The following is a 23,293-nucleotide window of genomic DNA, read 5'->3' as shown; positions in this document are numbered from 1 at the left end:
TCAAGCTTCACATCGCTAAAATCTGCCCTTTCCTCTCTATCCAAACTGCTACCACGTTAATCCAAATACTTATCTTATCCTGCCTTAATTACTGCATCAGTCTCCTTCCTGACCTCCCTGCCCTCAGCCTCTCCCCACTCCAGTCCTTACTTCATTCTGCTGCCCGGATCATTTTTCTACAGAACTATTTAATCCATGTTTCCCCACTCCTCAAGAACCTCTAGTGGTTGCCCACCCACCTCTGCATCAGAGAGAAACTCCTTACCATCGGCTTTAAGTCACTCAATCACCTTGCCCCTTCCTACCTCACCTCGCTACTCTCCTACTACAACCCAGCCCACACACTTCACTCCTCTAATGCCAACTTATTATACCTCTATCTTGTCTATCTCGCCACTGATCTCTCATCCACATCCTGACTCTGTCCTGGTACGTCCTCCCTTTTTGTATCCAACAGACAATTACTTTCCCAAACTTCAAAGCCTTATTGAAGGCACATCTTCAAGAGGCCTTCCCTAACTAAGCCTTAATTCCCTCTTTTCCCACTCCCTTTGGTGTCACTCTGACTTACTTCCTTTACTCACCACTGCCCCCACCCCAGTCCCATAGCATTTATGTAAGTACCCCTAATTTATTTATTTATATTAATGTCTGACTCACCCTCTGGACTGTAAGCTCATTGTGGGTGAGGAATGTGTTCATTACATTGTTGTGTCGTACTCTCCCAAATGCTTAATACAGTGCTCTGCAAACAGTAAGTGCTCAATAAATAAGTTTAATTGATTGATTTGCCCACATTAAACTCCCTCTTAAATTCATACCACCTCTAACTAGCCTTCACCAAGCAATTTTCCAGCTCCCGAGCCACACCACCTCTCAGCCATCTCTATCACTTATGAACTTATTGATAGCTTCCTTAGTATTCATGTATATATGCCTGCTCAGTTCATTGATTTTGAACCCTCTGGATGTAGGTATATTTGCTAGTCTCTTGAGTAGAGTGTAAGCGGCTTGTGGGTAGGGAATGTGTCTCTTTAATAATAATGTTGGCATTTGTTAAGCACTTACTATGTGCAGAGCGCTGGGGTAGATACAGGGTAATCAGGTCGTCCCACATGAGGCTCACAGTTAATCCCCATTTTACAGATGAGGTAACTGAGGCACAGAGAAGCGAAGTGACTTGCCCACAGTCACACAGCTGACAAATGGCAGAGCCGGGAGTCAAACTCATGACCTCTGACTCCGAAGCCCAGGCTCTTTCCACTGAGCCACACTCCTTTACTATTCTGTACTTCCCAAGTTCCTCGTACAGTGCTATACTCCAAGTGGGTGTTCCATAAATGCTATTACTAATAAGTGTGACAGAAGTCAATCACAAATTTCCTACCTGTAGAAGCTTCCAAGCTAATGGGGAAGACAGATTAACAAAATGAATACTAATAGTTGGATCAGTAGGAAGAATGAGAATCAGAGGGGGGTAAAATATGCCAAGGGGAAATGTCATCAAGAAAATCCTGTGCCATTCACCACTGCCATGTATAAAAATGGCTATTCTCCATTTAATGCTAGGAAGAGTCACCAGTGTCTAAGAGGTGCCTAATTGATAACACCTGATCTAGGATGTTGGAGAAAAAAACATATTTTTCTCAGCCTTGAAATTTTTCTTTTATTAGAGAAGATAGAAAATCAAATTTGTTCACAGACATGAAAGGTAAAGAAATGATTTAAATTATCAGGAATTACTCAGGAAGGTTGTCAGGGAGGTTAGGCACTGGGCTTGATCTCTGAGGTGGGGAATGGTTGGGAGGAGGAAAGGAGTAATTCCCCGATCTCAGGGATTCCATAGAGATACACTTAAGAAATACTACAATTCTTGGAACATGGGACAACCACCAGTAGGTCTGAGGGTTCACTGCTTCTGTCTAATGATGGGAGTTGGATCATTACAGATAATATAGCTCATGTGTAAGGTTTGAACAGGGGAACACTTGCTTTACTAGAAAAATGGAATCCCTACTGACACTTCAGCATGTTTGGGTCACCTAATCACTTAATACTCACACCCAATCTATCAATAGCTTTCAACGAGTGCTTACTATATGCAGAACACTGTACTAAGTACTCCTTTTCACTTATGCATACAACTTTATATGCTCTGTTGCTTACCTCCTACCTGTAATTTATTTTAATGTCTGTCTCCTCCATTAGAATGTAGACTCTGTAAGGTCAAGGTCATATCTACTTAGTCCCTTGTACTCTCCCAGAAACTTGCTACTCTTCACTGCACCAAGTACTCAAATAACTTGATCGATTGCTTCCTGTGTCCTATCAAATTCAGACATCACATAGGACATGAAAGATCCCTGGAAGTCCTTCCAGTGAGCCTTTCTGCTAGGGGAATGGTAGACTGGGAATTTGTTTGGCATGGTGGGCAGAGAAAAGTATGAGCCTTGACTTACATTGCTCAAATTCCAATTGTTGAGGATATAACACTGATAAGCCACTTCTGGTTTCTCTTCAAGGTGCTCTGACCTCTTCAGTTCTGATGAAAACTAAAAAATGCTATTGAGTGAGCTGATCTTGATATTTGTCTTGCTCACTCAAGCTTGGATGGGGCTCTTGGGGAATTCAGTATTGCTGGTGGTGTACAGCAGAATCTTCATTTCTCAGCCCAATCGTAGGAAGCCGACAGACCTGATTTTCACCCACCTGTCTACTATCAACGTGGTTACAATGCTCATCCATGGTGCCACAGTGCTGATATTTGCCACTGGGATAGAGAATAAATTGGAAGATGTTGGGTGTCATATCATAAGCTACTTCAGGAGAGTGACACGAGGCCTCTCCATCTGCACCACGTGTCTCCTGAGTGTCTTCCAGGCCATCACCCGGCTCAAGCCCCAAGCCACTGGTTGCATCACCCCTTCTTTAGTTTTCTTCTGGATTCTCCACCTTTCAATGTACATGAATATACTAACGGCAACAATACCTACCTATAATGTCACTGGCACAGTTAATCGTCTTAATATAAAATACTGTTCTGACATGTTCTTACAGAAATATTTGACAAATATGGCTTTTGTAGTTGTGATTACTTTGCGAGATGTTGTCTTTGTGCTCCTCATGACCTGGGCCAGTGGCGACATGGTCCTTGTGCTCTATCAACATCATATACAAGTTCGGCACATCCACAGCACCAACCTCTCCCCCAGATCCTCCCCCGAGACCAGAGCCACCTGCACCATCCTGCTCCTTGTCACCTGCTTTGTGTTCTTTTATTCTAGCAACTGCATCATTATTCTGTCATTAACTTTTTTGGAGTATAAAGACATCAGGTTGACTGATGCCATGACTGTTCTGGGAGCGTGTTACCCCGCCCTTTGTCCCTGGGTGCTAATCAGCAGTGACCCACGGGTCCCCAAGCCCCACTGCATCCTGAAGAAGGAGAGAAGTCCCTCTCCTCCCCTGGATCTCTGTGATGTATAGCAGGTCAGTTCCTTATCTTATCCTCTGCCCAAGGTCCCGCTATGATGGTCCCAGTCAAAGAGAAACAGCAGCTTCTGGGAAGAGATTTGAGAACCACAAGCCAGGAAACAACGGCAGCTGGAATCTCTGGTGAGAGAACCTAGAAGGAAAATTCACATCCTCTCTCTTACTCTACCCCAGGGATGGAATGTCTCTCCTTAACTCCCCTCCCCCAAGAATATTTTCTGACTCCATTGTCCCAATATTCTGGACACTGGGAGACTGGCACTGGAGTGACCATCCCTTCCCTCTGGATAGGCTCCATCTAATTTTCCTCAGAACCAATTTGATATGTATTATTCTCAACATCAGGAGCAGCATCCAACTCACTTCCTATTTGGTCAATGCTACTTTGACTTCTCAAAGGCAAATAAAGTCTATAAATGTGGTCTTGGAAACCTAGGGTAAACTGGGCCCTTCAGGAAATGCAGATGGAAGAAAGCTAAAGTCTAGTGATCCAAAATCCTGCATCAGGTGGTACTCAGAAAGGGAACTAGTATAATGGAAAATGTTACAAACCTAAAAGAATCTCTTCACCACACCACCCAAATCCCGAAACCCAAAGCAGAGGAACCTTGCTTCATCAAACGTCTAGCATGAGGACACAGTATCAATTATAGACTCCAGTGTTTACCACCCAGAATAACACTTGGCAGCCACATAGCTCCATTATTATTATCATTATTATTATTATTATTATCGATATTTGTAAAGGGCTTACTGTGTGCCAGGCACTTTACAAGCTAATCAAGTTGGACACAGTCCACATTCCACAGGGGGTGCACAGCCTTAATCCCCATTTTACAAATGAAGTAACTGAAGCACAGAGACTTGCCTCAGGTCACACAGCAGATAAGTGGTGGAGCTGAAATTAGAATCCAGCTCCTCTGAATCCCAACCCTATGGTCTTTCCACTGGGACAGGCTGCTTCCCTGAATCATGAGCAATTGATTGATGGCATGAACAGTGTGATCTGTAGGAGAACTTGCAGTGGAGAGGAAAGTTTCTCCCTCTTTAGAGATGTCTCAAACTCCCCACCCAGACAGCATCACAGCAATGGCAGATGACACGGTAATTACGGCCATGTGGGGAGATGAGCTCACATCATCCTGCCCCTATAACTGCTAGCCCGGCCCCTCCACACACAGAGGTGCAGAGTTCTCCATCTCACAGTGTGGCAACAGCAGAGACAAGCACAGGTGAGAGTCTGCCTATGTGTTCGGTTCTGAGGTGGGAAGGAGAGGAGAAAATGGAAGAGGGGAGGAAAGGGGATAGAACGTGAAAAAGTGTTTCCTCAACCCTCTTCCTCGATTTGCGGCTAAGTATTACTGAGTTCACGCTGAGCTTACTTGCTAAGTGCCATCCCCCTCACCCCAGAGATTTTGGAGTTCACAGTCTAGCCCCAGGAATGGCATTAGGGATGTGGATTCTCTGGGTTGATTTACTTTAACCACAACCTTCGCCACCAGGGAAAACCATCTAAGGATTGATCCTCCTTGCCAATTGACTCGTTCTCCCCCTAAAGCCCCGTGGCTGAAACATCCGGAGTAAATAGTGTGTGTTCTCTATCCAGTCAGAGTCTGGCGCAATTATCCTGCCTCCCTTCGAAGCTCTGACTCTAATTATGGCCCTGTCTAGCCCTGCCTTAAACCTCAAAAACCAGCTATTTTCTGACCCTTCCCTCAGTTGAATATCCAAATAAAGGTAATCAATCAATCAATCAGTGTTATTTATTGAGCACCTACAGAGTAAGAGTAGTGTACTAAGCACAGAAGAAGCAAGAAACACAATCTCTGCCTTCAAGCTTCTTTCAATGTAATGAAGGACTTGGAGAGACAAAATTCACTTGCGAATAGTGGGAGTATGAGGAAGAAGTTTACAGCAGGAAGTGGTTCACAAATATCAGCTTGCGAGGGCTGAATATTTCAGCATACTTAAATGCATATGAATGCATTTAGAATTTAAAATATGCTTAAGCATTTAAGGTAAGAGGAAAGAAATAAACACATGCTAAGGTAAGATGTGGGGTTGATCTGAGTAGGGTGTTACAAAATATTTGGGAAAGCTTGCTGGAGGAGATGAGATATTAGTAGTGCCTTAAAAATGGAAAGAGCCATGGCCTAGCAGACATAAGAGGGAAAGGAGTTCAAGGCTGAGGAAGCAGTGTAATCACTGAATCAGAGGCAGGAGATTCAGAGAGAGGTACAGTTAGAGAATGAGAATGAGAGGAGTAAAGACTGTAAAATGGGTAGTAGCATGTGAAGAGAGCCAATATGTAAGATGGTCAAAGCTAGCAGAGAGACTTGAAGCCATTGTTAAGGAGTTTCTACTTGATGTGCAGAGACAGAAGATGTCAGTGAAAACTTTTTTGGTGTAAAGAAAAGTGTGAATTGTGACACAGAAAATGTTATGTGTGGCATCATGGATTAGGGATCAAAAATAGGAGAGAGGGAGATAAGTGAGGAGGCTGTTCTCTGACATCTGTCAGGGTGATGACTGTTCAGGTGGAGAAGAAAGACTGGATCCAGGAAATATGCTGAGGAAAGATCAGCAGGATATAATAATAATGATAATAATAATAATAATAACAATAATAATGAGACACAGAATGACCTAGTGAAAAGAGCACAGGTCTGGGAGTCAGAGGACTGGGTTCTACTCCCATCTCTGCCAATTCTTTGCAGTGTGACCTTGGGTAAGTCACTTAACTTCTTTGTGCCTCAGTTTTCAAAACTGTAAAATGGGGATTTTATCCTACTCTCTCTTACTTTTAGACTCTGAGCCCCATGTGGGACAAGGATTTTGTCCCACCTGATTAACTTGTATCTACCCCAGTGCTTAGAATGGTGCCTGACACATAGTAAGTGCTTAACAAAAAAATGATAATAGTAAGAATGATAAGAAAAATAATGTACTTAAGCACTTGGTATATGCCATGCACTACTATATACTAAGAGGTGGGGAAGATAAAATCCAAATTTGACACAATCCCTGGGCTGCATGTAGTTTAAGGGGGAGAGAGAACAGGTATTTAATTCCCATTTTATAGATGAGGAAACTAAGTCACAAAGATGTTCAGTGATTTGCCCAAAGTCACACAGCAAGGAAGTGCTTAGACCAGTGCTCGGCACATAGTAAGCACTTAACAAATACCATTAAAAACAAAAAAGTGGCAAATAAGGGTTTAGAATCTGGGGCTTCTGGCTCCCTATACACATTCCTTTTCCACTAGGTCACATTGACAGCAAGAGCTAAGGCCTTAAAAGACTTGAGTTTAACCCCAGTGTGGTGGATATGAGGCCCAGGGAGGTTTGCGGTGCAGTCAACAGAGAAGGGAATGTAAACCTTTCTCGAAGGAGGTTTAGGAGGGAAAATGAGAAGTTCATTCTTGGCAGGTTGAGTTTAAGGTGTTGTCAGGACATAGACAGAGATTCTATTTTGTATTTTGTTGAAAAGAAACATAGAAGACTACTGCTGAAGCTCTCAGGATATTTAAGCATAAGGCAAATGAGTGTTGACAAAGGTGATAGATACCTGGAGGCAATAGGTTAAAAGGGCATAAAACAAAATCCAGTCACAAGCATGTTCCTTTCCTCCACTATGGTAACCTGGAATAGGATTCTACAGTCTCAAACATTTATGTGTTTAGTGCTTCTGTGCATGTTTGCTGCAAGACCTCTGTCTCACCTGTCATGTGCTTTCACCCAAAACAGCTTCTCCTCAAGATCACCCCACCAGGCCTCCTTCATCTGGACTTTCCTTGACCAAATCCCCATCTTCCCATCTCCCCTCTGTTTAAACCCAATCCCCAATCTCAGTCCACAGTCCCCGTTTCTGAACCACTGCAGCCTCCGACTCTAGCCACATCCCCAAGCCAAGGTTCCAGGGACACAGCTGGTCTGTGGATCCACTAAACTATGAGCCGCTGCTTCTTCCTATACTTTATGTAACCTGAAAATAGGGTTTACATCTCTCGAGAAGCAGTGTGGTCTAGTGAAAAAAGCACAGGCCTCAGGACCGACCTAGGTTCCTCATCCCATCTTTGCCATTTGCCTGCTGTCTGACCTTGGGCAAGTCACCAAATCTCTGTGCCTCAATTTTCTCATCTGCTAAATGGGGATTAAATAGCTGTACTCCCCTCCCCTTAGACTGTGCGCATCATCTGGGAGAGGAACTGAATCCAATCTGATCATCTTGTATCCCTCCCAGTGCTTGACACATAGTAAACTTTCTATTGACACAATCATTATTTTTACTATCCCCCTCTCCCTGCTTGCGATGATCACCCCAGAAATGACAAACCATTAGAAGTCGGGCTTCTTTCTCTCTGCCACCTCTTTTCAGAAGAGGCCAAAGGTAATGCATTATCAGGTATGGCAGAGATGCACTTTTGTCCTCCTGCGGGCCTGAGACTTTTCTCTCTGCCATGTCAAGTTTCCCAGCCTACGAAGGGAGTCTGGATGTCCTATTCCCTCCATTTCTAAGATTCCTCTAGATCTGTCTCCATCTTCCTCTCTCTGCCTGTCTATTCCTCTGACTAAAAGGCCGTGGTTCTGTCTCTCTCAATGTTTCTTCGCTCCTTTCCCTTACCACTTTCCAAGAGTTCCTTCTTTCTTGTCATGTTTTCTTTTTTATGGTTTTATGTCTTTGTCTTTAGTTTTTCTCTCTTATTTTTCCCCTTTATCAACAAATTCTGGTCCTCCCTAATTGTCTGCTTCCTTCGCTTCCCTCCTGAATTCATTTTCCCTCTCTGTTCTATCATTTTTGGATTTCTTTTAAGGCCCCCAACAATCATCAACAGTCCTTCATCGTCCACAGGTCCCCCTGTCCTTCATGGGTATGTTTCTTTTTTTTTCTTCTTTTTAAATGGTATTTGTTAAGCGCTTACTATGTGCCAGGCACTGTACTACGCACTGGGGTAGATACAAACTAATCAGGTTGGACACAGTCCATGTTCCACATGGGTCTCACAGTCTTACTCCCCATTTTTCAGATGAGGTGACTGAGGCACAGAGAAGTTCAGTGATTTCCCCTAGGTCACACAGCAGACAAGTGGCGGAGCCAGTATTAGAATCCAGGTCCTCTGACTTCTGGGCCCATGCTCTTTCCACTAGGCCATGCTAAACCACTGGAGGGTTTTGAGGACTGGGGACAAGTGGGCTGCCGGGCTTTGGAGAAAAATGATCCAAGTTGCAGAGTGAAGTATGGAATGGAGAGAAGAGAGACAGGAGATAATAATGATGGTATTTGTTAAGCGCTTACTATGTGCAAAGCACTATTCTAGGCACTGGGGGATACAAGGTGATCAGGTTGCCCCACGTGGGGCTCACAATCAATCCCTATTTTACAGATGAGGTAACTGAGGCACAGAGAAGTTAAGTGACTTGCCCAAAGTCACATAGCTGACAAGCAGCGGAGCCAGGATTAGAACCCATGACCCCTGACTCCCAAGCCCAGGCTCTTTCCACTGAGCCATGCTGCTTCTCTATGGAGATGGAAGTCAGCAAGGAGGGTTTCGATCATTGTGGTAGAAGTTCGATGATGAAGAAACAGGAGGATTCTAGCGATGTTGTGAAGATAGAACTGATAGGATTTTGTGAGAGACTGACTATGTACGGTTGATTACTTTCTTTCCTTTATTTCCATCACGACGCATTCCCAAATGCTTGTTTGTATCCCTCTGTTCCCTCCCAAGAGCTAGGTACGGTGTCCTGGCAGTACTATTAACACAATTACTGCTGCTACCTTGACCATGACCAAGTTTGCTGTGCAGCTGCCATTTCAGCAGGAGCTCATTGCCTTATCTGATCAGCAAACATCCCTATTCTAATACCTAAATGTAGGCCCAGGTAAGGTTCACTGTTCTGGCTTCTCTGACTTTACAAAATCCATTGGTCAGCAACCCTAACTCCAAGTTAATCAAGGAGCACACCCTCATCTCCTCCTTGCCCTCTGCCCTGCACCCCTCCAAACCCCTCACATCTGGCAAAAAGCAAATATTTTATTGAAAATAAAATTTGTATTTACTTCTTCACTGCATACAGTTTGGTCTAATCCTCCACAATGACATTATAGGGCAATTGGATTCACCTCACCTGGGAAGTGTTCAAGAACCTACCTTTGTCATGGCTGAAGACCCTCTATTACACTGAGAAATCCCCAGGACTTTATAAATGTTCAGTTGACACTTTCTGGATGACTGCTAGGATTGTAAGCTCCTTGAGGGCAGGGACCATTTCTACCTACCTTAGGGTACTCGATCAGGTACAAGGCATAGTGCTCTGAATATAGAGCTCAGTGAATACCACTGATCAATTAAGAAAAGAGGAGGCAAAATTATATTACTCTTTGCCTTGAGCCTATATTTTGTGAAAGTAAGAAACAAGAAAACCAAATAATGAATGGAAGTGAGGTGCGATAGAATGCTTTCAAGGGAGATAAGAGGAGAGTCTTCCTAGATGCAATGATATTGTTGGTCTCTGAGTTCAGTTTCTGATGGAAGATGTGAATTGTCATCCTAGGCCATCTTTATAATCAAATAGAAAAACTCTTATTCATCAGGATTTAAGAAATATCCCAATAGCTCTCAGGCTCCTTTCTGTCATTTAAGGGGTTAGATTATATCAGTTTGCAGAAGGGCAAATGCAGGGCAATTTGCAGGAAAGTGCCTACTTTTTTCAGGAAAGGATCCTGAGTCCCGTATGCCATCTGATCAAGATAACACTCAATAAACCACCACCCCCATCCACTGATCCTTTTTCTCCCATCAGTCCACCAATCCCTTGTAGAATCCCTACTAGAGGGAGTCTCAACTCTGGGAGTGGTAACCTGGGAATTTCCCTTACATGGTATAATGTTTCTCGGGAGGCTGCATTTGAGGATATAGCAGTGATGAGCCCTTTGGGTTTCCCTTTAAGGTGATCTGAGCTGTGGAGTTCTGAAGAAAACCATAAAATGCTTTGGAGTGACCTTGGCCTGGGGATTTTCTCCCTCTTGCAGACAGGCATCGGGCTCCTGGGAAACTCAGCATTACTAATAGTGTATGTCAAGGGCTTCATTTCCCAGACCCAGAGAAAGAAGCCCACAGACCTGATCCTCAGCCACCTGATTGTAGCCAATACAGTTACACTCCTCACCCAGGGAACCCTGGCATCGATGTTGACCTTTCAGATGGAGAATCACATGGAGGAAAATGGCTGCCGGGTCATTCTGTACATCCGGAGAGTGTCCCGGGGCCTGTCCATCTGCACCACCTGCCTTCTGAGTGTGTTCCAAGCTGTCACCATCAGTCCCAGCACCTCTCTCTGGGCCACAATCAAATACCGTGCACCCAACTACATCCTCCCCTCCTTTCTCTTCTTTTGGATCCTCAATCTCTTGATGTACACAGATCTACTAAGGGTGGAAGTTGCTACCAAAAATGTAAACATCACGGTTAAGAGTTGTAATATCAAATACTGTTTCAATATTTTCTGGATGCATTATTTAAATTATGAGACTTTTCTAAGTGCCATAACTCTTCGAGATGTCCTCTTTGTGCTCCTCATGAGCTGGGCCAGCTGTTACATGGTGACCGTGCTCTACCGACACCGCAAACAAGTTCAGCACATCCACAGCACCAGCAGCTCCTCCAAATCCTCTGCAGAAACTAGAGCCACCCACACCATCCTGCTCCTGGTCTCCTGCTTCGTTTGCTTTTACTGGATCAACTGCAGCATTAACCTGGCCTCCAGTTTTCTGGAAGAAGATGACTTCCGGCTGAATAACACTGCAACGTTTCTGGGGGCCTGTTACCCCTCCGTGTGCCCCCTGGTGCTAATCAACAGTGAACCACGTGTCCCCAAGATCCAGTGTGTCCTTGAGAAGGGGAGAGGCTTCTTCTTTACTCTCATTCAGTTCCTTGCCTTATTTTCCACCCAAGATCCCTCAATGAAGGATCCGATCAGAGGGGAGAAGAAACAAGTTCTGAGAAAAGGATCTTAATATTATTAGCATTATATTTCATAAGCATCACAGCTTAGTGGAAAGAGCCCAGACCTGGGAGTCAGAAGCCCCGAGCTCTAAACCCAGTCCCACCACTTACCTGCTGTGTGAATTTGGGCAAGTCACTTAACTTCTCTGGGCCTCAGTTCCTGCATCTGCAAAATGGGGATTCAACACTCCCTCCTACTTAGACTGTGAGTCCCATGTGGGACCTGATTATCTAGAATTTACCCCAGCACTCAGTAGAGTAGTTGGCATAAAGTAAGTGCTTAACAAATACCACAATATTTATTTGTTAAGTGCTTACTATGTGTCAAGCACTGCTCTAACCACAGGGGTAGATACAAGTTAATCAGGTTGGACACCATCCCTGTTTCACATGGAACTCACAGTCTTAGTAGGAGAGTTTCACGCTCCTCATTTCCAGAGAACAATGACCATTAGGGCCTCTTGTAAGAGGGCCTGGGGAGGCTTCTCTTTTTTTAAAAAAATAGTATTTATTAAGCTGTTAAGCCTTAAGGATATGTCAAGCACTGTTCTAAGCACTGAGGAAGATACAAGATAATCAGGCCAGACACTGCCCCTGTCCCACATAGAGCTAACAGTCAAAGTAGGAGGGAGGACAGGAATTGATTCCCCATTTTACAGTGGCAGAAACTGAGATACAGAAAAGTTAAATAACTTACCCAGGGCAACAGCACAGGCAGGTGGTAGAGTTGGGATTAAAACTCCGGATCTTTGACTCCAGGCACATGCTCGTTCCACTAGACCACACTGCGTCTCGTTATTTCCTGACTCGATCATCCCACTGGAAATAAGAGAACTTGGAACCCATATGGATAGTATCAGGTGATCACTGTGCCACCAAGCAAGGAGAAGGAGGTGGCTAATGCACCTAACAGCCTTCTTCAGCATCTCAGAGTCACTTTTAATGGAAACAATACCAGTACATTCTCTAGTTTCTTTTTCTAGGAAGAGAGGTGGGAGGCTGATTCAATAGTCAAGGCAGGTTGTAACGAATGTTTGAATCAGCGTGGTAGCTTTTGGGATGGAGAGGAAAGAGTAGATTCTAGAGAAGTTGCGAAGGTGGAAATAACAGGATTTTCTGATAGATTGAATGCTGCGGGCTGTTGAAGTTGCTGAATCAAAGTGGAGTCAAGGAAGACTAGGAGTCTCTGGGTCTAAACCCAATCATTGTTTATTGAAGTCCCACATCGCCATCCCTACCTGGCAGACTGATCAGATCTACATTCCACCTTTTAGGCTTAGTTTTCCCCGCCTCTGTAATGATGGCCCTTCTTTAGATCCCCACTCATGGATGCCACTATTTACTGAAGGCTCACTAATAGAAGCAGCGAGGCTCAGTGGAAAGAGCCTGGGCTTGGGAGTCAGAGGTTGTGAGTTCTAATTTGGACTCAGCCACTTCTCTGCTGTGTGACCTTGGGCAAGTCACTTAACTTCTCTGGGCCTCAGTTACCTCATCTGGAAAATGGGGATTAAGACTGTGAGCCCCACGTGGGACAACCTGATGACCTTGTATCTACCCCAGTGCTTAGAACAGTGCTTGGCACATAGTAAGCGGTTAACAAATACCATCATCATTATTATTATTATTAATAAAGGTCGGTACCCGTAAAGGTCACATTGTCAGTTGTCATTCTTCGCTCCCCCATCTAGGTGTACCTCCTCATTATGGCTAGCCATACCTCATTTTGGTTATTTTATCAGAGGAGCTACTCAATTGTGCTCACTCTGATTCATTTACTGTTTCCTACTACACTTTTAACCATTCCAGTGGTGTCTTAGCCCTTTTTATCCTTCCCACCGTGTGCTGAATGAGAGAGATGAGTCCAGTTGTGCATGGGGTACATCCTTGACTCCAAAGTAGCATAGGTAACCTCAAATAACTGTTGAAAAATCAATCCATTTATTGAGTGTCAACTGTGGACATAGAGCAGCATACTAAGCTCTTGGAGGAATTCAGTACAGTGGAGTTGGAAGACATAATCCCTGTCCTCCAGGAATTCTTCAAACTGTTACAGATGGAGAAGCAACATGGCTCATTGGAAAAAGGCTCAGGCTTGGGAGTCAGAAGTTGACCCCCACTTGTCTGCTGTGTGACTTTGGACAAGTCACTTCATTTTTCTGTGCCTAGGTACCTCATCCGCAAAATGGGGATTAAGACTGTGAGCCCCACTTGGGACAACCTGATTACCTTGTATCTCCCCCGGTGCTTAGGACAATGCTTGGCACATAGTAAGCGCTTAACAAATACCATCATTATGATTATTATTATAGGGGAAGCAGCTGAGTAATAGGATATGACTGTCAGTGCTTTCAAACTGGAGATGGGATTAATATCAAAGTGCTTGGGGGATAGATGACCCATAGGCAACAGAAGGGAGGGTGAATAGGGTTGGAAGATAAAGGTTAGTCAGGAAGGGCTTCTTGGAAGAGATATGATTTTAGTAGGGATTTGAAGACTGGGGAGAGTGGTGGTCTGTCAGGTATTAACGGGGAGGAAGTTCCAGACAGGAGGGAGAATGTGAGCAAGGGGTTAGGGGTGAGAAATTTGAGATTGAGAAGCACTAAATACATCGTCTTATCGAGGGTTTGTTTCTGATGAGGGAGAAACAGAGGGGGGGACCAAAGTCCCGCATCAAGGACTCTGCTTGGCGGTGGAAATGATGCTGGTACACAGAAGGTTTATCTAAGGTGTCTGTGTGACCAAGTTAGTTACGAGAGTCTCTCCACAAATTCTTCTTTGTCTTCCTCCTGATGACAGGCGGGGCCAGGGAACTCTGAACGTAGGGAGCATACTCAGGAACAGTTTACGGTGTTTACGGTGTGTTGCACTCAGTAGACAATAAATACCATGACTACTGCTTCAGTGCACACCACTATCAATCAGTCAGTGGTATTTAATGAGTGCTCACTATGTGCAAAATACTCTACAAAGGGCTTGAATGCACCACTAGTTCATCACTGAAGCATTTTACTCTCATAAGGCCTCTTTAAGTTCACTAAGTTAATTCATTAATTCCTCAGTTACACAATGAAATCGTCAACGTCACTTGAAGAGATGAAAGATGTCCAATGGGAAGAGAGGCTAATTCGGTCTCTGGTGATCCCTCAGACTTCCCCTGAAGTCACTGTCTCAGCCACACTAAGTGACACAGTACTCACAGCCCTGGGGGAGATGAACTAATGTTTACTCACTCCTATAATGCTGTCTAAGCGGGTTCTCTCAAGGCCCATCCAAATCAAGTCTTTCATTGCAAGACCCAGTGGGAGGTCAGGAAAGCGCAGGTGAGTTTCTTTTAGGTTTCAGGAGCTCATACTGCAGGGCGAGGGTTAAAGAGGAGAGCAGCAGCTAAGCTCAAAGTGATGGGAATGTGGTGTTGTAATAGGAATCTGTTTGAGCAGCTGAATTCTCAGATTCTCTTTCCGCCTGGCTCCTTGGGCTAAGCTCAATTAGGGGAGCCTGTACCAAGGGAGGATTCTGGGAAGCAGAAGCATTCTGTCCCTTGGCCCTCGGTGGACGGCAGGTACAGATCAATTCTAGATGTAAGATCTCCGTAAACGCCTACATTTTTGTCATGTTTGCACTGATTCTTTTGCCTCCCTACAGGTCCTACATATTTATCCTGCAGGAAAACCTGGGTAGTGTTCATGGATGTCTGAGAATGAATATTGAGGAAGAAATTCAAGAAATGAGAATAGCAATAATAACTACTCCCAAAATTAAAACTGCATCTTTTGAGTTCTAAGGTGCAATTTTTTCCTAGAAATGAGAGTGACATTTTTGGCATTTTGTCTTCACATCACAGTGAGGTGCAGATTATCTCTATGATAACAATGGGTTCAATGGCCAAGTGCCTTGGTCCAGCTCGGGCAGTACATCAGAGACAGAGGGAGGACTAAAACTCAGAATGATTTACTGTTTGGAAACTTGCCACCAAATTGTGTGGCCAGATATGTGGGGGTTGCTGAAACTGTTTCTTCCTATCCTATCCTATCCTATGGATCGACATCTTATCGAGGCAGGAGAGTCCGTGTATGCTGATGAAGCCTAGAGCTATTCCATATAGGGTTACCCATAGTGGAAAGCTGTAAGTCGAAGCATTAGACAAAATGGATTCACCTGTGCTGGGCAGCAGCAGCATGGGAAAGAATCAAAGGCAGGTGATTAAGTGATCAAAATGTTAATCAGAGACTCAAGATTTTACTGCATGGAAGAATGATAATAATGACAGTATTTGTTAAGTGCTTACTCTGTGCTAGGCTCTGTACTAAGAAATGGGGTGGATGTGAGCAAATCGAGTTGGACACAGTTCCTGTCCCATGTGGGGCTCACAGTCTCAATCCCCATTTTACAGATGTACTAACTGAGGCACAGAAAAGTAAAGTGTCTTGCCCAAGGTCACACAGCAGGCAAGTGGTGGAGCTGAGATTAGAACACATGACCTTCTGACTCCCAGGTCCGTGCTCTATCCACTACCACTGGTAAACCACTTCTGTCTCTTTACCAAGAAGACAATGTGGATACACCTATCAGAATGACTTTATGGCAGAAGACGGGATGTTCTGGAGAGGGTGTGTCCTTGGAGTCGCTATGGGTTGGGAATGACTCAATGGCACTTGAGAATCCAATGGAGTAATGTGACAGTAAGGCCTTCCAACTTTATGTACCCTCCCAAGATCTTAAGGGATCTGCACATATTAAGTGCTCGATAAATACCACTGTTTGATTAATTGAAATAAAGCCTGGGGGATTGAGGTTTTATCTTTGAAGGGATCCTAGAGGGCTTTTCTTTGGAGTAAGAACTAACTTTTCAGAGGTTCCCAACCAACCATACAGGAAATGATTTTTCTGGATGTTCAAAAGATTGATGCTTGGGTCTCCACTTCAGCAAATTCACCTTGCCAACCATGGGCTGTCTTTGCTATCTATCACAGTGCGGGTGGGCATGTTGTGGGTGGCAGTCTCATAGTGACCTGGGTGTGTAGAGAAGTAAAGGCTTGTGGACATCACTGGGTGTGCAGACTCCATGGGTGTATGAGAGAGAAAAACCAAACTCCATTTTCTCATTTCTTTCACTGAGTCAGTCACATTTGATTTCAAATTTGACTTCTACTAGCAAAGATAAAGACACTCAATTCTCCCCATTTTACCCATAAACATTTCAAGGGGGGCAGAGGAGAAGGGAGAATGTCTGGTATAGGACAGTTTGAATGAATGAATCGAGCAAAAACTCCTCACTATAGGCTTCAAAGCTGTCCATCACCTTGCCCCCTCCTACCTCATCTCCCTTCTCTCCTTCTACAGTCCAGCCTGTACACTCCACTCCTCAGTCTCTAACCTTCTCAGTGGGCCTCGTTCTCGCCTGTCTCACCATCGACTCCCAGTCAACATCCTACCTATGGCCTGGAATGCCCTCCCTCCTCACATCTGCCAAACTAGCACACTTCCCCCCCTTCAAAGCCCTACAGAGCTCACCTCCTCCAGGAGGCCTTCCCAGAATGACCCCCCCTTTCCTCTGCTCCTCCTTCCCTCCTCATCACCCCTACTCCCTCCTTCTGCTCTACCCCCCTCCCTGCCCCACAGCACTTGTTTGTATATGTACATATTTATTATTCTATTAATTTTATTAATGACATATATATATATCCATAATTCTATTTATTTACAGTGATGCACTTGATGCTTGCCCACTTGCTTTGTTTTCTTGTCTATCTCCCCCCTTCTAGACTGTGAGCCTGTTGGGTAGGGATTGTCTCTGTTTGTTGCCGAATTGTACTTTCCAAGCGCTCAGTACAGTTCTCTGCACAAAGTAAGTGCTCAATAAATACGATTGAATGAATGACTGAATGAATGGCAGTGGGGATGGAGACTGGAGGGTTCTATTGGGGTTAAGAGAGATTCAAGGCAGAGGATCCAGGGAGTCTATGGCAGTAGGGAAAAGCTTTTGGGGAGTGCTCCCTCCCTCCCAAATGTCAATGTGCTCCCCTCACCTCTTGCAGTCCATAAATCATTCAATCAATCAAATCTATTTATCACGCCCTTATTCTGGGCAGTGCACTATACTAAACAGTTGGTGGCAAACTGCTGCCCTCGGATGTTGGCTTGAGAGAGAAATAGAGAGTCTCCAATCAATTCTCCTCTGATGGTTCACTCATTCCCCCAGCCACTGTGGGGAAAACAAGAACTCGAGCCCCTGACCATGCTCAACTCCTGACACTCCCCCACCCTTCACATCTTGGGGGCCAACCACACTGGAGTGGGGATCAGAACCCCAAATCCTGTTAACACACAATCTCCCTCCATCTACAAGTTAGCCATCTGCTCCAGCTATCATCCTCAGAATGTGGTTAAGCGGTAGAGGGTTTCCAGTACAGTCTTTTCCATCCCCTCCTCCCAGTCTTCCAGGTCGAACACAGTCCCTGTCCCACATGGGACTCACACAAAAAAAAATATGAGTCCCCATTTTATAGACAAGGAAGCTGAGGCACTGAAAAATTAAGTGACTTGCTCAGTATGAAGGTCAGCTCCACCCTCTCTAATGAACCGAACTCTCTTAAAACAGTGCTCAAGCACTTAGTACAGTGGTCTGCATATAGTAAGTGCTCAATAAATACCACTGATGATTATCAATAGCCCAAATGTTATCTTATCAATAAATACCATTGATGATGATTGAAACTCTCTCCCTCCACTGATCTTGTACCACCAGCCCACAGCCCTGGATCACCTCCACAGTATTCTTTGTCTGCTCTTGTGCTGTTTCTGAATACTATTACTACTTTCTGTGTGCCACCACTAACCCCCGGCCTCTCTCCCACTGCTCTACTAATTAACCGAGTGGTCAGTAATAATCCCCTGTAAGAGACCTCAGAGTCTGGCAGCCACTGAAATGGAGTCAGCTTTGGGACAAGTCAGTCATGGAACTCTCCCCTGTACCCATCACCCCAGTGCTTCCCTTCCTTCCAACACTACCAAAAGGGGTCTAAGACCTTGAGGGGAAGGCTTGACCATGGGACAAAAGATTTAGGGGCCCTGAGAAAGGAGCACAGGGGACCGAAAGACCAGAGGAAGGTTTGAGGTGAGGACAGTGGTTTCCATGCAGTTTGCTTAATAAATATTATTACTATTACTACTACTATTTGGCCAACTTGGCTGACCTTCTTTATAGCCTCTCCTGATGATTGATATAAAAGCAATGGATTGTCATGTCTCATCATTCCTGATGTGTCTGTCTCCAGTCACTCCCCTTTCTTAAACTCTTAAATTGGGAGCTTCCTGAGGAACAGGGACCATGTCTAATTCCCACCTTTGCATACTCTCCGAGTGCATAATACAGTGGTTTCCATGCAGTTTGCTTAATAAATATTACTACTACTATTTGGCCAGCTTCACTAACCTTCTTTATACCCTCTCCTGATTATTGATATAAAAGCATTATAAAACATTTTTGAAATATGAAACCATGATTATTATTTAATTAAAAATATCTTTGAATTTCTCTCTAGAGATCTTTGGACTTCCTAGTTAGAAGAATTTCTCTGAAAATGTGGTCTAATGACTCGGTCTTTGGGATCTTCTTTTTCTACCAGACTGCCTTTGGCTTTCTAGGAAACTCAACGTTGTCAATGGTGTATATCAACATTTTCATAAATCAACCCCAGCAGAAGAAAAGCATAGATGCGATCCTCATCCACTTGACCGTGGTCAACACTGTGACACTTCTCACCCGTGGGGTCCCAGAGACTTTGGTTGCCTTTGGGATGAAGCACATTCTGAACGATGTTGGGTGTCAGAGTCTCATGTACATTAACAGAGTGTGCCGTGGTCTTTCCATCTGCACCACTTGTCTCTTAAGCGTGTTCCAGGCCATCACCATCAGTCCAAACACCTCCTCCTGGGCTTGGCTCAAATCCAGAGCCCCCAACTACATCCTCCCTTCCTTCCTCTTCTTCTGGATGCTCAACATGTCAATCTACATCAGAGTGATTACCTCCATTCAAAGCATTAGAAATGTCACCATCTTGGGTCATGGATATGTCTCAAAGTACTGTTCCACTATCCCTAATGGGAATTTTATTCACTCGGTTACCTTTCTATGTGCCATGACTTTCCGAGATCTCCTCTTTGTGTTCCTCATGAGCTGTGCCAGTGGCTACATGGTGACTGTGCTCTACCGACACCGGAAACAAGTCCAGCACATCCACAGAGACAGCCTCTCCCCCAGATCCTCTGCAGAGACCAGAGCTGCCCACACCATCCTGCTTCTGGTCTCCTGCTTCATTTGTTTTTATTGCATCAGTAGCTGCATTACCCTATACGTGACATATGTGATCCCAAAGGATGCTGATTTGGAAAGTGCTGCAACATTCTTCTCTGCCTGTTACCCTGCCCTCTGCCCCCTGGTCCTGATCAGCAGTGATCCCCGTATCACCAAGAATCACTGCATCCTGGGGAAAGAGAGACATCCCTCCCTTTTCAAGAGCCCTACGGCTAACCAGGTCATTGTCAAGAACTAACCTCTGCCATGGGCCCACCAGTGAATGGTTCAATCACAAAAGAAGGCAGATACTGAGAATGGAAAACCTGGGGGTTCCTGCCACCCTTCTCCTATTTAAGAGAACCCAAAGTCCACTAAAAAGAGAGGGCTCTTGGGAGCCCCCAAATCTCTCAAGACTTTGCTCATTTCTGGGGCAGGGTAGTCTTTAGGAGTTTCCCACTCATATTTCCAGACTAACCTCCCCACTGAACCTATCAGAAACAGAAAGAGGCAGAGGAGACTTTCAAACTCTTGCTTAGGGTATGACCGTGGGCAAGTCACTTGTGCAAGTTACTTGGCCAAGTCTCTGTGACTCAGGTTTGTCAGCTGATTATCTTGTATCTACCCCAGTGCTTAGTAAGATGCTTGGCATATAGTAGGTGCTTAACAAATACCTCAATTATTATTAATATTGTTATTTTTATTGTCATTAGTAGAATGGGGATTGTTCAGGCTTATGGTCTGGCCACCCAGATGACAACCACTGCATCCTCGCAAATATCTACAAGGAAGAAGAAATCATCCAGGAGAAAGAGATCTTACCTTTCACTTCAGCACATGGATTGCTCGCCAGGCACATTCACCTCTCTTCTAATCAGGATGCTTGTCCAGTGTTGAATCAATTAATCAGTCAGGAAGCTCTCCATCTTCTGGTTGCTATGGAGACAAATTCCTTTTATTGGATAGGGGTGCTTACCCCTTCCTTACCCATCTTCCCTTCCTGCATGTTGGCAGCCTAACCATCACTACTGTCTTGGTACTCTTCCTATTAGGAATAATTAGGCCATAGTGAGTGCTTAACAAGTACCAATAAAAAAAGAGTAAAACAATATGTCTGTATCCTTCACACTCATTTAGAAGCAGAGAGACTTAAAGGAACCAGGAGACCAGGAGGAGGCAAAGGAGACAGAGGCTCAGAGGGTCAGAGACTGTGTACAGTCTAAGGTCCTTATAGGCAGGGTTCAACTGTATTTTATTGTACTCTCCCAATCATTTACTAGTGCATTGTACTTAGTAAGTGCTAAATAAATTCCAGTTATTGACTGATTGATTGACTGCTTCTAAATCAGTGCTTAGTGTCTCCCAAAATTATGTTTAGTGATACCAATACTATTATTATTTTGATGGCATTGGTTAATAATAATAATAATGATGGCAATTGTTAAGTACTTACTATGTGCCAAGCACTGTTCTAAGCACTGGGATAAATACAAGGTAAGGGAGTTGTCCCAGGTGGGGCTCGCAATCTTAATCCCCATTTTACAGTTGAGGTAACTGAGGCACAGAGAAGTTAAGTGACTGGCTCAAAGCCACATGGCCGATAAGCAGTGGAGCCAGGATTAGGACCCACGACCTCGGACTTCCAAGCCCGTACTTTTGCCGCTAAGTGCTTACTATGTCCCGGGCACTGTTCTAAGCTCTGGGGTAGATATAGAGAAGCAGTGTGGCTCAGTGGAAAGAGCACGGGCTTTGGAGTCAGAGGTCATGGGTTCAAATCCCGGCTCAGCCATTTGTAAGCTGTGTGACTTTGGGCAAGTCACTTAACTTCTCGGTGCCTCAGTTACCTCATCTGGAAATGGGGATTAAGACTGTGAGCCCCACGTGGGACAACCTGATTCCCTGTGTCTACCCCAGTGCTTAGAACAGTGCTCGGCACATAGTAAGCGCTTAACAAATACCAACATTATTATTATTATTATATAAGATAATCAGGTTGGACACAGTCTGTCCCCGCACATGGGGCTCACAGTCTTAATCTCCATTTTACAGATGAGGGAACTGAAGCACAGAGAAGTAAAGTGACTTCTCTAAGGTCACATGTCAGACAAGTGGCAAAGGCAGCACTAGAACCCAGGTCCTCTGATCTGCACACAGTAAGCGTTCAACAAATACCACTGATGATGAATAATATTTATCATACAATTATTCTGCCACAGCATAGCACTAAGTGCTTGGAAAAATACAATAAAATTAGTATTGTATGTAGTATTAGTATTGTAATGAGTGCTTTAGAGCCATTGGTAAGGAATTTCTGATTGATGAGGAGGTGGATGGGCAATGACTGACTGGAGGTTCTTGAGGAGTGGGGGAACATGGATTGAATTTATTCTGCCACAGCATAGCACTAAATGCTTGGAAAAATACAATAAAATTAGTAGACATGATCCCCATCCTTAACGAGTTTACAATCTAGTGGGAGAGGTAGACAGTAAAATAAATTGCCGGGAGGAGGAAGCAATAGAGTTTTAAAACGTGTACATTTGTGATGTGGGGGAGAGAAGGTGGAATGAGAACCTGAGGGTTTAGGGGGATAAAGTGAATAGTCGATGAGGAAATGCTGAAGTAGTTGGAGGAAATAGGATGGGGAGTCAAGAAATTAATCAGGAAAGGTCTGCTGGACGAGCTGGGAATTTTTGAAGCACTTTGAAAATAAGAACAGTTCATCTGCAGGTATGAACAGGGAGGGAGTTCCAGGCAGAAAGGTGGGGCAGGAATCAAGAGGTCGGGGGGGAAAGAGACGAGAATGAGGAAGAGTGAGTAGGTTGGTGTTAGAGGAGCAAAGTGGGTAGTCTGGGATGTCGTGAGAAAGGAGCAAGGAGAGATATGGCACCAATTGAGAGCTTTAATACCAAGGGCCTTTAAGGCTGTGAACACTGTTACATCTACCAACAGGGATAAGGTTTCAAGAGAATGGTCCTGAAGTTAAAAGCTGCATGTGCTCCCTTTCTACCTCTTCTCTTCATTCATCTCCTGTCTTTTGCAGTCTGATCCTTGTCTTCCTTTCCTGGCTTTTCAGCTTCACTCAGTAGCAGCCCCATTCTCCTCTGTCCATCTGAGCTCCCCAAAACACAGTCACCTGGGGCTGAGGGAAGGCAGAAGAGATAACACAAACCCAAATGGTGAAGTAGGCATGTGTGGGCCAGTGTGTGTATTTGTCCATGTGTGTGTACTCGAGATATTGCCACATGTTTCTAAGCAGATGAGCCAGGAAGGACAACTAAACTATTTAAAATAGTGGTTCAGGTCTGAAAGTGCACAAATGACATGAGTCATGGTATTTGTTAAGCACTTTCTATGTGCCAAGCACTGTGCTGAACTCTAGGGTAGACACAAAACCATTAGAATGGCTAGAGAGAGAGAGTGTGAGAGACATGGTGAGAAAAGGAAACCGGTTCAATTTACTTTAAAGTTTGCATGAAGGCCTCAGGAATGCACATCTCTCC

At 44.4% G+C, this 23,293-nt stretch overlaps 3 protein-coding genes across 3 annotated transcripts; all 3 read left to right on the top strand.

The window, feature by feature from the left end:
* Positions 1-2,559: 2,559 nt before the first annotated feature.
* On the top strand, positions 2,560-3,486 carry LOC114807875 (vomeronasal type-1 receptor 4-like). The gene has a single exon (XM_029054634.1). The coding sequence runs from the start codon at positions 2,560-2,562 to the stop codon at positions 3,484-3,486; it is 927 nt and encodes a 308-aa protein (XP_028910467.1).
* A 6,993-nt stretch (positions 3,487-10,479) lies between these two features.
* On the top strand, positions 10,480-11,508 carry ORNANAV1R3256 (vomeronasal 1 receptor ornAnaV1R3256). The gene has a single exon (NM_001253648.2). The coding sequence runs from the start codon at positions 10,480-10,482 to the stop codon at positions 11,506-11,508; it is 1,029 nt and encodes a 342-aa protein (NP_001240577.2).
* A 7,569-nt stretch (positions 11,509-19,077) lies between these two features.
* On the top strand, positions 19,078-20,049 carry ORNANAV1R3255 (vomeronasal 1 receptor ornAnaV1R3255). The gene has a single exon (NM_001253647.2). It carries the CDS (start codon positions 19,078-19,080, stop codon positions 20,047-20,049), a length of 972 nt encoding a protein of 323 aa, NP_001240576.1.
* Positions 20,050-23,293: the final 3,244 nt, after the last annotated feature.

Source organism: Ornithorhynchus anatinus, chromosome X5, assembly GCF_004115215.2.
Source record: "Ornithorhynchus anatinus isolate Pmale09 chromosome X5, mOrnAna1.pri.v4, whole genome shotgun sequence".
Lineage (NCBI taxonomy): Eukaryota > Metazoa > Chordata > Mammalia > Monotremata > Ornithorhynchidae > Ornithorhynchus > Ornithorhynchus anatinus.
Note: the sequence above shows the minus strand (reverse complement) of the source record. Positions and strands in the feature narration are given on the sequence as shown.